Source organism: Mytilus galloprovincialis, chromosome 5 (genome assembly GCF_965363235.1).
Source record: "Mytilus galloprovincialis chromosome 5, xbMytGall1.hap1.1, whole genome shotgun sequence".
NCBI lineage: Eukaryota > Metazoa > Mollusca > Bivalvia > Mytilida > Mytilidae > Mytilus > Mytilus galloprovincialis.
Genome location: NC_134842.1, coordinates 64,435,539 through 64,450,495, shown reverse-complemented (window position 1 = coordinate 64,450,495; position 14,957 = coordinate 64,435,539). Strand labels below are relative to the sequence as shown.

Here is a 14,957-nt window from a genome sequence, read left to right as displayed (position 1 = left end):
CCAATTTATTTATATTGTAGTCCTGTGTTGTCATTTTGATGTTATATTTCACATGGCCATAAAAGTGCGAGGTTTGGCATGCCACAAAACCAGGTTCAACCCACCATTTTTTCCTTTAAAAATGCCCTGTACCAAGTCAGGAATATGGTCATTGTTATATTATAGTTCGTTTCTGTGTGTATTACATTATAACGTTGTGTCGTTTGTTTTCTCTTATTTTTGAGTGTAAATTCACATTGCGATAAGACGTGTCACGGTACTTGTCTATCCCAAATTCATGTATTTGGTTTTGATGTTATATATATATGTTATATTTGTTGTTCTCGTGGGATTTTGTCTATGTGTGTTACATTTTGGTGTTATGTCGTTGTTCTCCTCTTGTATTTAATGCGTTTCCCTCGGTTTTAGTTTGTTATCCCGATTTTGTTTTTTGTCCATGGATTTATGAGTTTTGAACAGCGGTATACTACTGTTGCCTTTATTTGCTCTTACAAATGTTTAATTTCTTTATCTATCAATATAATAATAAAAACTACACACTCCCTTCCTCACAAATGTTTTATTTCTTCATCTATCAAATTAACAATATAATAATATGAATTTATTTCTGACCGTATATTAAAAAAGACTAAATGCATATTTTTTTCTTGTCGCTTCTTGACGCTTCTTGTCGCTAATTAGTGGGACCCACGATTAAGGACCTTTGAACCTGACCAATCAAAATTGGCTTTCAATTGCATAAACGTCATTTCAAGGAGAAACGACAACAAATCACACGTGCGAACATCGAGAACGCAAAAACTAAAAATGCCAAGAAGAGGAAGATCAGCTCCAGCTCCAAGGTACTTGACACAAATTCCTTTCAAAAATGTTTATATGAGTTGATAAAACGACCAGTAATGTGCTCCTTTTTGTTAAAAAGAAATGTTATTCAACAATGACCTTACATAAACGATTTGTAACTTACGTCAGTTACGAGGTAGCTGATGAAATAAATAATATAGTCAGTGGCGTAGCTTGCCTTCTGTTTATAGCGAGGCGGGGGGTCAAGGGGGCCGCAGCCCCCCTGAAGCTTTAGAGGTTTTTACAATTTGAACAAGAAAAAATCGTTAAAAATGGTTGCTGTTCAATGTTATTTCATCATAATAATGTTAGTTACAGAAAGCAGGAACATATATATATTGACATACTGTTCCCAGCAGAAGGCCAGCTCAAATGCCTAACGGCTCCCAATATATTTCCAAGCCGTAGTACACTCTAATATGGTTGGCTGTACCTCACACGTCATATCACAAGAAATCATGACCTTGCTCGGTGGATAGAAGAAACCTGTACAAAATGTTCAATATAGAAAAAAACAAACGCAAATATTAAGGTTTATTTGTAATAAGTTTTGTGATGATGATTTATTTTTTGATCGTAAGTCATGAATCAGCGAATTATAGATAATCACCACAAAATGACAGCTGGATTGACTGTGACAAACGAATTTCAGGATAAACTAGGAGAAAAACACATGCTACATGTAAAGTGTAGCATGGCACTTGTTTTAGTGGTGTATTCCTTCGAAGGTCTTGAAATTACATATTGAATGATTTTTAACTTTTTTTTTCATTCACGATGGACATGACAACCGGCGAATAACTAACGTTTACTTTATTCTGAAGTCTTCATTATAAATGAACATTATTTGGTTGCTTTATATATTTCTGTACTGAAGTTTTCTTAACTTCGTAATGGCGCAACTTCCGGCTTCATTTCCTGTCAAAAAATATGAAATTATTTCAAAATATTCGATTGTACATGGTTTTCACACATTTTCCATGAATATTCCTATCCAATTAGCCGATATATTCTAATAACCGATATTCGATTATCCGATGTATTTTGACTGAAATGTATAGGGAATGGTTCGGTGTTTTGAAATAATATTACAATAGCCGATATATTCGATTAACCGATATCCGATTAGGTGGAGTCTACTGTATATATAAACTGACATTATGTATTAACTAACAGACATATTTCTCTGGAATTAGTGATTCCTTTAAATATTTTAAATTCCCTGCTTGTGAAAACGTACTATGAATTTAAAATAGCGAGAATAAAACTTGAGAACCACAACATAAAAATTATTTTCTGTGCACCATAATATATAAATGCATATTTTTGTTTTGTTTATTACCAAAGTCAATGAACATAGTCGTAGGGGAACATGTCAACGGTTATAAATGAGGGTTTGGATGCTTAGAATGGGATTATCAAATATTTATTTTTTAATCATTGTCGCCCATTAAATTTGATTTTCCTTTATTTTATAATTTAGCACCATTTTAAATCCATATTCTGTTAAATTTAAATTAATTTCAGGGCCGATTTTCTGTTTTCTTAAAACCTCACCCAGGCCCTCATATACTAGAAATTATTCTGACACAAAATTAACTAATTGACCTAATTCAATGGTAAAGTGATTTGATCGGGTGACTCGTGAGTTGCATCCTCATCTATTATACTCACTGTTTTCGCCTGCAATGTGGTAGGACAAAATAAATCTGTTGTCGATTTCCTTTTACTCTGACAAACTTGAATTACAGAAAACTACCGTAAAGGGTATAAATTTCCAAGTAGAGAAGGGAAAATTAATTCAAATGTTCCCATAAGTCTTGAACAATTGGTATGAATCAATAACCGCGCCAACACAGTCCAGGCAATTACTGAAAACTGTAATATTACACAAATCTGTAATATTATTGTTTTCTGTAATATAACATTTGTTTTAAGGAAGTAGGGGTTATCTCCCATTAGTTGGTACAAATTAATTTTTCATTACAGAAAAACAAATTTGTTTCTAGGTTTGTTTGTTTTTGTTCCTCCATATAGTGTAGTATATATTTATTAAAGTAAAACAGCAACAACAAATATATCAAAATTATCAAATTGAATTTATTATGTTCATGAATGTTTTACTCAACATTGAAAGCTAACAACTGTTATAGTTTAATCTTCACCTTGTCTAGGAATTAAAGGTAAAACAATTATTCTACTTGCATCTCCTAATGCATGTAATGTACATTTTAAATTTATATAATAGTTGTCTATTGAAATAACTGAACTGGAATAGCATTACGGTAGTGCTGTAAGTTTGATACAAAGGACCATTACAGTAATGGATTGAAGCTTTTACTAAGATAATAAAAATGGTGCTTGTTGTAAAATTCCATTTTCATTCCAAGACAAGTTTTAAGGTTGGTAATTTCGTTGATCAATGTACAAGTGTTGTATACAAAATTAAACCCCATGACCTTTGAACCCTCAATGAATAAGAATAAGAATTTTTATTGGTTTTAAAATCCAAACAATATAGGATTGTTCTAAATAAACAAAAAAATAACAAACATATAAACAGGTCGAGAACTCTAGATTTTCTGACGTCAGAATATATTTGCATAGTAATTTCCAAAACACAAGGCCAATATGGCCTTGAAAAACTGACCAATCGACTCAATGAACTACAATGCATTGTGGGTTACTACGAGTAAATTACTACTTAAAACACGTGGAATTAGTGGGAAAACAGTCAATTAATATATTGTCTGGGACTCTCATTACCAAAGCTTTTATTCTGCAAATATATTTAATGTAAAATATATAACGTAATCTTCAATTTGCATGCTCAAATTAAAAAAATATTGTTTATTGGCTTCACGATTCGACTTTCTTTTTCGCCTTGCAAAAGTAGTTGAACCGGTTTTGTGCATTGTTATGAATTGAACCTGCATTAATTTCACGACATGACACAGTGAAATATCCAATGAAGTGACCACTGTCCAGTAAGAAAATCATTTGAGCTCTTTTAAACCTGTATAATGTCATTGCAAAATCATTTCTGCCTAGAAAAACATGAAACTTTCATCGAAACACTTATTTCTGTACTGAATGTGTATTTTTTTTTATCAGGACCTGAACTAATAGTAAGAACTATCATGTGTTACATTTTTGTTTTATATAATTAAGGCCGTTAGTTTTCTCGTTTGAATTGTTTTACATTGTTATATCGGGGACTTTTATAGCTGACTATGCGGTATGGGCTTTGCTCATTGTCGAAGACCGTACGGTTATCTATAAATGTTAATTTCTGTGTCATTTTGGTCTCTTATGGACAGCTGTCTCATTGGCAATCATACCACATTTTCTTTTTTTATTATAGATCCAACGCTGCAATTTTCACAAAACATATCAATTTTTCCACCTTGTCGCACATACACATATATATGGATAAAATCATTACAGCTTATTTCCTAATGCATGTGGAGCAAAACTTTGGTTAGCTTGCTTGCTTTGCTTGCTTTGTTTGTATATTGTACAAATTATAAAATATACAAGTTAAACTATGCCTATATATATATATATTGTTTAAAGATGTCAATCTTATTTTCAAAGCTTGTATAAACAACTATACAAACAAAGCAAGCAAGCCAACCAAAGTTTTACTTTGCAGGTTTAAGAAATCAGCTGTAATGATTTTATTCAGTTTGGCAAATGTCCGAGCCCGTTAAAAAACGAACAAACTCATGAAACTGAACTTACAGTTGCTGACTTCACTACCTTCAAAAAAAAGGAAACAGTTTGGAAGTCCCATGTACTGAAATGTGACCAACAAAAATACTTATAGATTTTGTTAACACTGCCATGTATGTAAATATTTCTTCGCCTTTTTTACGAACACAAAATTCAAGGATCCCACATTTGCCTTTAATTATCTATACGAACATTGCTGTACTCTTGAATATCAGCACCGGCTGTTATCGACAACTTACTTTACACCAGTAAGTTTGTCTCATGGGTAATTGTGTTTTTTCGCTGTTGTTTCGTTGCTTCTGGTGGACAAATACATGAAATCTCTGTGCCATCATCAAACATGTTAATGGCTATATATCGGGTATTTCAAACCCTTTTTTCTTCGCATAGAAACAACTCTTCGTTAATCTGAGCATGGAAGTAATACTTTATATCACGAACTATAAATGAAGATACACAAAATGAAAAACTAAGCGAAATTGTGAATCCCGCATTGCACGAAAAAATGTGTTGTATTTCAGTAAATAACACGTGTTCTTGGTTGATTGTAAACACGTAGTAGTCCATCATGCATTGTGACTCATTTAGTGGATTGGTCAAAAACCTAGGTAAAAATAAATTGCGTCACATGTAAATAAACAATTACATGTGCGAGAACATAAGTATGCTAATTTATGCATTTCCATATTAGGTAGTGGTCCCGACCTGATAAATAACCAAATGATAGATAGAAAACAATACAATAATGTAGCATTGAAAATAATAGAGATTATACAACATACCTCCTCTATGAAATTATCAGTTTGAATATCTTGAAATATTACATTATAATGTTAGTCACCAATAGCACACAGTTCACATAAAAATGTATTGCCAATTCTTACATTATTCATTTCACTTATGCTGTTAACAATATAATTGATTAATAAATATATGACATTCTTCACAAGAAGACTAGGTCTAATAAGTTCTGTACATGTTATGAAAAATTGAAATTCATCTTCCACCTCTTTATGGCATAAAGGACATATACATCCTATTTTCTAAGGCTGTTTTGTTGTTGACTGGCAAATATTGGCAAAATTGATAATTTATACAAAGGAAAATATGGAAAAGATTACATGTGTTTTTATTCTTGATTTAATTTGATATAATGAATAGCAAAAAGCTTTGATTGAATTTTATGTGTTTAAAAAACATAAATGACATTTAATAGATAAGGAACAGCCAAAAATAAATTGTCTCCTTGGGTAATTCTTTGAATCTAGCAAAAACACCGTTTTAATACTTTAACAAATGATTTTTTTTCTCTTTGCTATATTAAGGACAATTCACTTTGAAATGATCTTTAATAGAATTTGATGCATGTTATAAACAGTAACTACATACCGGTAGTCTATTGATAATCAATTTCAACAATTTGTAGTTCTGATTGACTTTTGTATAAATCATCAATTTTGCCAATATTGGCCACTGTCCATAAACGACCATTTGCCAAGCTATTAACATTGACTCTGCAGAGCATGGCATTGATATGTGCTAATGCAGAGTCTTCTTTGCCAGGCCATTTAAAATTTTCACCACTAGGGTGCATATATTTGATCGAGGCCCAGTCCTTGTTGTCTCCTTTGATGGCAGTCACCACTCCAGGATACCATCGATCCTCAAACGCAACTGCATAATAGGAGTTTATCTCCCATGTTGTTTCTGTATCTGGAAGAATAAATTTTATAACAAGTTCATATATATTTAGTCTTTATTCATTTTCAATTTAATTTCTTTTAGTTTATATAATGATTAAGCGTTTATATCAAAAGGTCAGTGTTTGCAATCATAAACATCTTAAAGCAGATAAAATATAATAAGGAGGTGGGTTTTAGTGGTTTTCAAAAACCACATCTATAAATGTATCATCAATCATCAATCTTATTATCTTTTTATTTTAGCAAGTGGTGTTCAACACCTGTTGATGCTAATAACCCATTATATTGACATATGCATCTAACAAAACAAAATTGTAAACAGGAAATAAGGTTACAATTTTAATAAGGAATTTCCAAAATGTCAGCATTGTTTTTTAGGGAATGGCAATTTATCTTTTACCAGTTTAATAAAAAAATATTGAATTTATTATTTAAAGAACAAAATTTTAAGAAATCAGATTTAACTATTTAGTCTTAATGATCAGTCAAATGACATATTTTGATAGTTATTCATTAAATACATATGTGTGCTTACCTTCCTCTGCAGTTACATCATGATCTGATTGGGAATTTGGATCCTACAAAGAATAAATAAATTTAATTATTTGATTTGATCTGAAGCTGAAATAAAATATAAATGCTAGAACACTAATGATATGTAAGCTTTTTATTTTAATATATACAAAATATAAGAATAGGGAATAGGTATTTTATAAACAAAAAAATTAAGGCCCCCAGGATGGCATATGGACATACAAACAATATGACTACATGTATATAAACATTTAGTTAACATTAATGTAAACACACTTTACATGTAGTTTACCTCATGCAAAGTCTACATTTGGAAATATGTAAACTACTGTTCTTTGTTAATGACTACTAGAAGACACCCGCGAAATCGCGGGCATATACAGCTTGTGAACTGTTGTAGGATGATTTTTTGTAAAAGATATTATGTATGGAGAATAACATAAAAGGTATCAAAAGCCCTCTCCCTTTTCCAAAATCCGATATTTGTTCCCTTTCTGTTAAATTCAATTATATTCGTGTTTCTGGCCTACGACCACAATTATTCTTTTCCTTTGCTACACTGTTTCTTTTGATAAAAGTCAAATCAAATTAAAAATTTCAAACATGAAATAAATGTAACTGCTTATATATAGACCATTATTAGTCTAAAAAATATGCTTCTATGACAATCCATCAGTGATTTTTTTTTTTTTGAGAGAGAGCCTTATTAACATGCCAATGGTAGGATTTGAATCATGTATATACATAAATGACTAATACCGACTAAGGCTAATTTGAGGGGTTGTCGGAGGGGTCCTGATCCCGATATCCCGAGATGCAGAATTTAAAGAAATTCATATCCCGAAATTGAAAAATATATTCTCGGATCCCGTAAGGATCAATCCCAAATCCCGCTTAAAAACACCCGATCCCGACACCCCGAAAAAGGTCCTGCCTCCTTTAATCTTTACCTAACTTTCATTTTTGCCAAATCACTATTTGCTACATTATTGTTTAGTAGCCAGTTTGCTGCAATAATCATTAAAAAGAAAATACAGTGAAGGATTTTTTTTTACCGAGGCAGTTGCCTTGGTTGCCTCAACGTAAGCTATGCCCCTGATAGTATGGTAAAAACTATAACGCAGATACAGCGTTTTACAGTAACTTTGATATCTGTTTGGTAAAAAATTGCAAATGCTGTCTTGTTTTACAGGTTGGGACACAGACACTTGTTTCTATCCATACGAAGGTCGACTATCCAATTTCTATCCATACGAAGGTCGACTATCCAATTTCTATCCATACGAAGGTCGACTATCCAATTTCTATCCATACGAAGGTCGACTATCCAATTTCTATCCATATAAATTGGATAGTCGACCTTCTTATGGATCATGTGGATAGAAACAAGTGCCTGTGGGTGCAGGTCCTTTCGTTACCTGGTTGTTTCGTAACTAGTCGATTAGTAGTCCAAATAATTATGACGTCTAGAACATGTTGAAAGGCTATTATATTCAGGGATCTCCCAGGCCTCGACAATAACGCTTGTCCGATTGTCCGGTACCAGAGGGAAAAGAGATCGGACAAGTAAAAGCTGTATCAAGCTTGTCCGTCGGGACAAGTACAATTATTCTGCAGAAAATACATTTATTCCAACTTTGATGAGCAAAGTAATTATAAACAAGAAACAAGAAAATAAATATTAATTTGACATGTTTCTGTTTTCTGTTTTTTCAAATGCAAAACCTTTTTCTTCAACATGTTTACTTACAATTGATAATTTTTAACTGGTTCTTTGTCAGGTACTTTTTAAAGGGTAAAAGGTATACTATTCTCGGAATCCAGTCTTACTGATCCGAATCAATGATGCGCTTTGTAGATAAGGAAACTTTACAGGACAGTCCGTTACCTTGACAGGTTTAACTCCAAGTTTAATAGACAGTTTGGCAATGTAGGAGACATATTTAGTAGACATGATTGAAAGACAGTTTGGCAAGGCAGGAGACATTATGGGACCAAGACAAATCAGTACCTCATTTGCTACCTTATTCTGTTCCTTCTAATAAATACCAAACCGGTAATTTATCACAAAAATATTTTTTTTATTTACCATACAATTCACAAAACCATATATTTGATCATAAGTTAGTAGAAAAAAACAATACTTGAAATATGGTGACCTATAGTTGTAAATTTCTGTGTCATTTGGTCCCTTGCAGAGAATTGTCTCAGCGGCAATCAGACCTTATCTTCTTCTTTTTATTGATTGCATTTGAATAAACTTTTTTCAACTTAAAAAAAAAACAGGATACAAATCCAATGAGTGTACAGGCCTATCAGATGGTGCCTCATGTGCAGAGTCTGATGAGACTAGCATTGATGAAAACTAGAACCAAAGTCCAGTGACATGACTAGATTCAGTTGTACTTGACTCATACTTTTGAAAAGTATTTCAAAAGAAATACATCAAATCTGTTCTATTGTCTAAATTCGTTTTGTTCCTTAAATCAACTAAAGATTTAAAAAGGTTATTTTTGATAAAAGAAAAATTGGGCAAGTAACCATTTCATTCCGACAAATGGACAAGTAAGTTTTGGAATGTACTTGTCCTACTGGACAAGTTGAAAAAAAAGTTATTGTAGAGGCCTGCATCTCCATGGCCTGTTTAACGATGGCGCCCCGCCATCGTTCAAATGTCTTGTGCCATCGTCAAATGACCAGCGCCATCGTTAAATTGTCTTCCGCCATCGTTCCAAACTGTTATCGTTTTTTATCAATTATAATCAAATGCATGTAATTGCATAACCCCATGGCTATATTATAATCCAATACAGTTTTAAAGCCTGAGGGATATCCGGTTTAAGATCGCTAATCACTTGTACCTTAGCTTGTACAGGAAGATAAACAAACCAGACAGGAGAATACTATCTGAAGATAGACGATTCATTTGTTGAATTAATCAACTAAGTTTCAGCAAATGCTTATGATAATTTAGATTAAATAAATAAATTAATAATCCAGTTACAAAGAAAACAGTTTAACAAGTCGAACACATGCTTTTATTTTGACTTACGCAATTAGCATCCCCCTTTTTAAGAAGTACAAAATTATAAGACGTAAAACAGTAAATATTATTTCATCGCAAATAACTCGAGTACTGCTGTAACGATAATATAGAATTACTTTAAAAGTTAAAAAGTAAAAACTTAAATGTTTCCTGTAAAGAAATATTGTATCGTAATTCCGAATTTATTTCGTATTTTACAATCAAATTGATACATCCGCATTTCCGGTTACTATTCAGACTCGAAAGATGCATGTTGCACAGCATCAATTTGCTAGATAAAGTCATTAAAAACCTTCATTTGTCAATGCAATTAATGAAAATATTGATACTTCTATAATGAAAATTCAAATATATAAGCATGTAACTTGTAAGGTGTAGTCCGAGATTACTCTGACGTCCAACGGCTGTTTTGCCAGACAAGCTGGGGCCGTGGGACGTCAGAGCTCATCCCATATCAATAAGTGGATATTTGCCCACCCAAAATAGATGCGCTGCTTCGTCACTTCTGGTGTTGACTGGCGGCCAAGGAATTATATAAATCTTTTTGATATGGGACGAGCTCTGACGTCCCACAGCCCCAGCTTGTCTGGCAAAACAGCCGTTGGACGTCAGAGTAATCTCGGACTAGTAAGGTGCCACTTGGCCCACTTCATACAAGGACACATATTCTCATTCTGGGATACATTTTAAATATGTAGGACTCTAAAGTGCGATGGTCACGCTAAAGTGTGATGGTCTACGCTAAAGTACGATGGTGTCTCAAGCTAAAGTACAATGGTTGTTTGCTAAAGTGCGATGGTATAGCACGCTAAAGTGCGATGGAACAAAAGAGAAAGGTTCAAGAGCACAAATGTTAAAAACAAGTCTTTTTGCAAAATCTAGTTTGCTATGATATAACATATAATGCGATAGGCTTTTACTTTACCGGTAGTCATGGTAGTCTTATGTGACTGTTTCTAAATTTAAAAGACTGACCTAGTAATAATTGCTAAAAAAGTTATTTAGGTGTCACAAAATACTATATTTCCTTTAAATGAATTTTAACAATTCGGGTGTATTGGATTAATTGTTGGTTGCTTAACATCCAGTGGCAAATATTTCATGCATGTTCAGGACGACGGGCGTATTGGATAATTGATGTAGCTTGCCGTTTACACAGCCTATTAATGTAATCACATCCCATTAAACATGCTTAAAGCTGGCAGTTGCATATACAAAATCTGGTCATTGTCGGAACAAATAAAATTTATTTGTACAAGATTTAATTTAAATGCAAGAGAAAGGGGTTGTTGTTCGAGCTTTCCCTATTTTCGTAGCGAGTATTAATACATGTTATATTTTACTAGCTACAATGTACACACTGATGTTTTAATGGACAATTTATTTACGCTTGAAAACGTGTACCTTTATTGTACCGACGTTTATACTCTTCAATAAAATCGACAATATGTTAACGTAAACGTAAACAATAATATGCATCTGTTCGCTTCCATTATTTATTTCATCTTCTGGCATGTTCATTTTTGGTTTGTATAAACGACAGTTAACGTCATAATTCAACTACGTTTCGTAAGTCTTTACCCTCGCAGATCATCGCACTGTAGCGTATGGAGGCATCGGACTTTAGTGTAGACCATCGCACTTTAGCGTGACCATCGTACTTTAGCGTCCCCATCTCACTTTAGAGTCCTACATATATACTCAAAACAAAATGTCATGTAGTACATTGTTAAGGAGATAGATGTTCTTTTGTTTACGGACCAACTGCTCCTTCTGCTGCGCCGGCCAACTTAGACTTTGTTTCCTGTTGTTACCAGGGCAGTTTTTTTTTTCAGATGAAAAATATGGCTTTTTTACATAGTGAAGGTAATGTTCTAAAGTAAGATGATTAACAAAAAAAAAGCTTGTCCCCAGCCTGTGAGGAAAGGAGGAATGTTATTCAATAGTTAACATAATCATGATTCATTTAGCAGTCTCAAAAATTGAAAAACAATTATTGAACATGATTTGTCACAATAGTCAATTTGTTTCATTGTCATCAAGAAAATGTATATACATGTATATAATGTATATACATGATCCTTCAACTGACATATTTTTGTGGGGGAAATTTGGCATCACATTGAGAAAGCAATTTATCACCAAGTTTCCTCTAATGACCACATTGATTTGCCATGAGGACAGTTGCATATAATTTATAGGTCAAATGAACATAAATCTTTTCTATTTTATTATAGACGTCCAGCTCCAAGTCCAAGTCGGTTGCCTGCTAGAGCCCCACCAGCAGCACCAGCTCATCCACCGCCAATGCAGCCCAGACAGCCAGGAATGATGGCACAGATGGCTACAACAGCAGCTGGAGTGGCTGTAGGCTCTGCAGTGGTAGGTACAAAATAATGTTCAAATCATTTAACCAATGTATAAAACATCCACCAAAACTGTGGCCATCTCATCATCATCATGCTTAAGTTGTTCATCCATACATTCTGCTTTTGTCTTCTCTATGATCGGGTTGTTGTCTCTTTGACACACTCCCCATTTCCATTCTCAATTTTATGTAGTAAAAAGAGTTTGCCAGCTAGAAATAGGAAAAGGCAGTGCTATAGTGGAGGGCAGGTCACTTGACAACACAGGGTTTTGTTTCTTTTTTATTTGTTTTTGTGTACAGAATGAATGATTGTAAATTAGATGAGAGTCAAAAGAGTTCAAAAATGTATATTGGTCAGTACCTTCTTTTTTGGCAAATACACAAATGTATGCTTCATGTACAATGATGTAGCATGAACATGATGAATAGAAAACTTGCCATTCTTGAAAATTTGGTTACAAAATGTATACATGTATGACATTTTTGAAATATACTCACAGTATAAATCAATAACTGAACTGAATGAATTGGACAAATTTAAACCATTACTAGCAAAAACGACTTCTGGTAAAAGTTTTCATCTTGTGAAGTCCACATGAGTAAATCAGTTAATGAATGTAAAGTAACATCTCTATTTAAATTTCATGACATTACAATGTTACAGGGTCACACATTGGGTGCTGCAATGACTGGTGGTATGGGTGGTGGAAATGGTGGTGAAGTCCAACAAGCTCCCCAACAACAACAAGCATACCAGGAACCAGCTTACCAGCAACAACAACAACAGCCATGTCAGTTTGAGCTCAAACAGTTCATTGAATGTACCCAGAACCAGAACGACATATCAATGTGCACAGGATTTAATGAAGTTTTACGAGAGTGCAAGCTTAGATATAGTAAGTTTTATGCTAAAGTTGATCTTTATAATTCTAAAGATGATATGTTTTTTTATTTAAAAAACATATGCATAGGTCACACAAATGGAATCAGTTGAAAATGGTCCCTGCTGGGGGTCATGATTGTTTCATTGTGATCATAGGAGATTTACATCATTGTCATGAATTTATGTAGCTACAGTACGGGTTGAGACTTATTTTTATGGATGTCTTAATCTGTCTAGATGTCAGACTGGTCGGACAGTTGTCCCAGTTTAATAAACACCTGCTGTGATATTAACCTGTGCAATATCCAGGTGGAAGGTCGTAAATCAACCTGTACCAGCTTGATTAGAATTAAATTTTACCTGTACAGATATATTAATATTTATGGAGGATAGATAAATGTAAAATGTACATGACCATTTATGTAATATCCAAAAGGGCTAGAAGTTGCCCTTTAGATATATTTTTGTTATAACGTTTAGGTTGCTAGTCTCAACTACATGTACCTCCGCCTTTCCTTGTTTAAAAGAACAGTTGTTTCATGTGAATAGAAAGTTCAGTTTTAATTTTTAAAGTTTTTTTAAACACTTGTTGACAATAAATGTGCACAAATAACTTAATTAATTTGGACAAGCCAGTTCAGATATTACCTTTTCAAACATTTGTTCAATACATCATTTGTACATCATTTATGCATACACAAGAATTTCAGTACATGTATTCGTCTTTTTATAGAACTTTTATAATGATTGATCATAAAAAATCTATGCATAATTGACTGAAAGATCTTTATAAGAGTAAATTAAACAAAACTTATATTATCAACATAACAAAAAAAGTATTAGCTTGAGTTGTTAAAAACAACATATTCTGTTGACATATATGTATATGAATTAACTCCCTTTGACCATTTCAATGAATTTTTTTCTTTGTTATTTCAGATCCACAGTATTAAAAGATAATGGCTTGCATTGATATGGATATCATACAGAAGACTAGAACTTATCATCAGACTTTGTATTAGTGTGTGCATTTTATTGTTTAATTTTTAAAACCGTTCCTTAAGCAGATTTTAAGCTCTTGTAATTTCTATTTTGAAAAAAAAAATCATTTTCACACAAATAAATAGACATAATTGCAATTGTAGTATATTTAGTCTTCAATAAGTTCTTTACCTATCAAAATCAGACTACAGCTCCTTGTTATCGGCTGTTGAAATAAAATTTTAATTCATGAGACTTGTTTTGTTATAAAATATGAGAACAGGCAGCTGATACCCAGTTGAAAATAAACAGAGAATTGGAACTCTTTAAAAGAGAAGGTTAAACATGCCAAAATAAAGATAAGATGTGGTATGATTGCCAATGAGACAAATATTCACCAAAGTTAAAATGACGTTGATGGAAATTTTACATATGAAGAGGAAATTTCTTTGAAATTGCAACCTTGTCACTAAATATTTGTATCAAAAGTCATCCAAACAAAACTTCTTAATGGTTGTTTTCAAACATTACACTATTAACTGAATCTAGTGAAACTTAATGAAAGATCTGATTTGTTTCTAATTGATTTTATAGAAATGTTGAGTTTACTTTGCCATATTAAAATGCAATTTAAAGGGAAGAAAAAGAAAGAAAAAATCAGACAGTTATACAACAATGCACGAAACACAACATAAAAACTGAAGCCTTTGCAACAAAAACCAAACCCAAAACTAGGGTTGATCTCAGCTGCTCTGGAAGGGAAAGCAGATCCAACTCCACATGTGGCGATCATTATGATGCTCATATAAGTACAAACATGTGGGAACCGGTAATTTGTTTTGTTAGTTCACAATTGTGGAAAGG

The 14,957-nt window shown here is 32.9% G+C and overlaps 1 protein-coding gene across 1 annotated transcript; it reads left to right on the top strand.

Moving 5' to 3' along the window:
• Positions 1 to 682: 682 nt before the first annotated feature.
• On the top strand, positions 683 to 14,346 carry LOC143076248 (coiled-coil-helix-coiled-coil-helix domain-containing protein 2-like). The gene is made up of 4 exons (XM_076251978.1): positions 683 to 842; positions 12,099 to 12,243; positions 12,894 to 13,125; positions 14,052 to 14,346. Exons 1-4 carry the CDS (start codon positions 808 to 810, stop codon positions 14,063 to 14,065), a joined length of 426 nt encoding a protein of 141 aa, XP_076108093.1. The 5' UTR covers positions 683 to 807; the 3' UTR covers positions 14,066 to 14,346.
• Positions 14,347 to 14,957: the final 611 nt, after the last annotated feature.

Bases quoted from the DNA above. Each gene is read 5' to 3' on its own strand.
- LOC143076248 (XM_076251978.1), top strand. From the start codon at position 808: ATGCCAAGAAGAGGAAGATCAGCTCCAGCTCCAAG. The intron at 843-12,098 runs GTACTTGACACA...ATTTTATTATAG, and splicing joins AGATCAGCTCCAGCTCCAAG to ACGTCCAGCTCCAAGTCCAA. The intron at 12,244-12,893 runs GTAGGTACAAAA...ACAATGTTACAG, and splicing joins TGGCTGTAGGCTCTGCAGTG to GGTCACACATTGGGTGCTGC.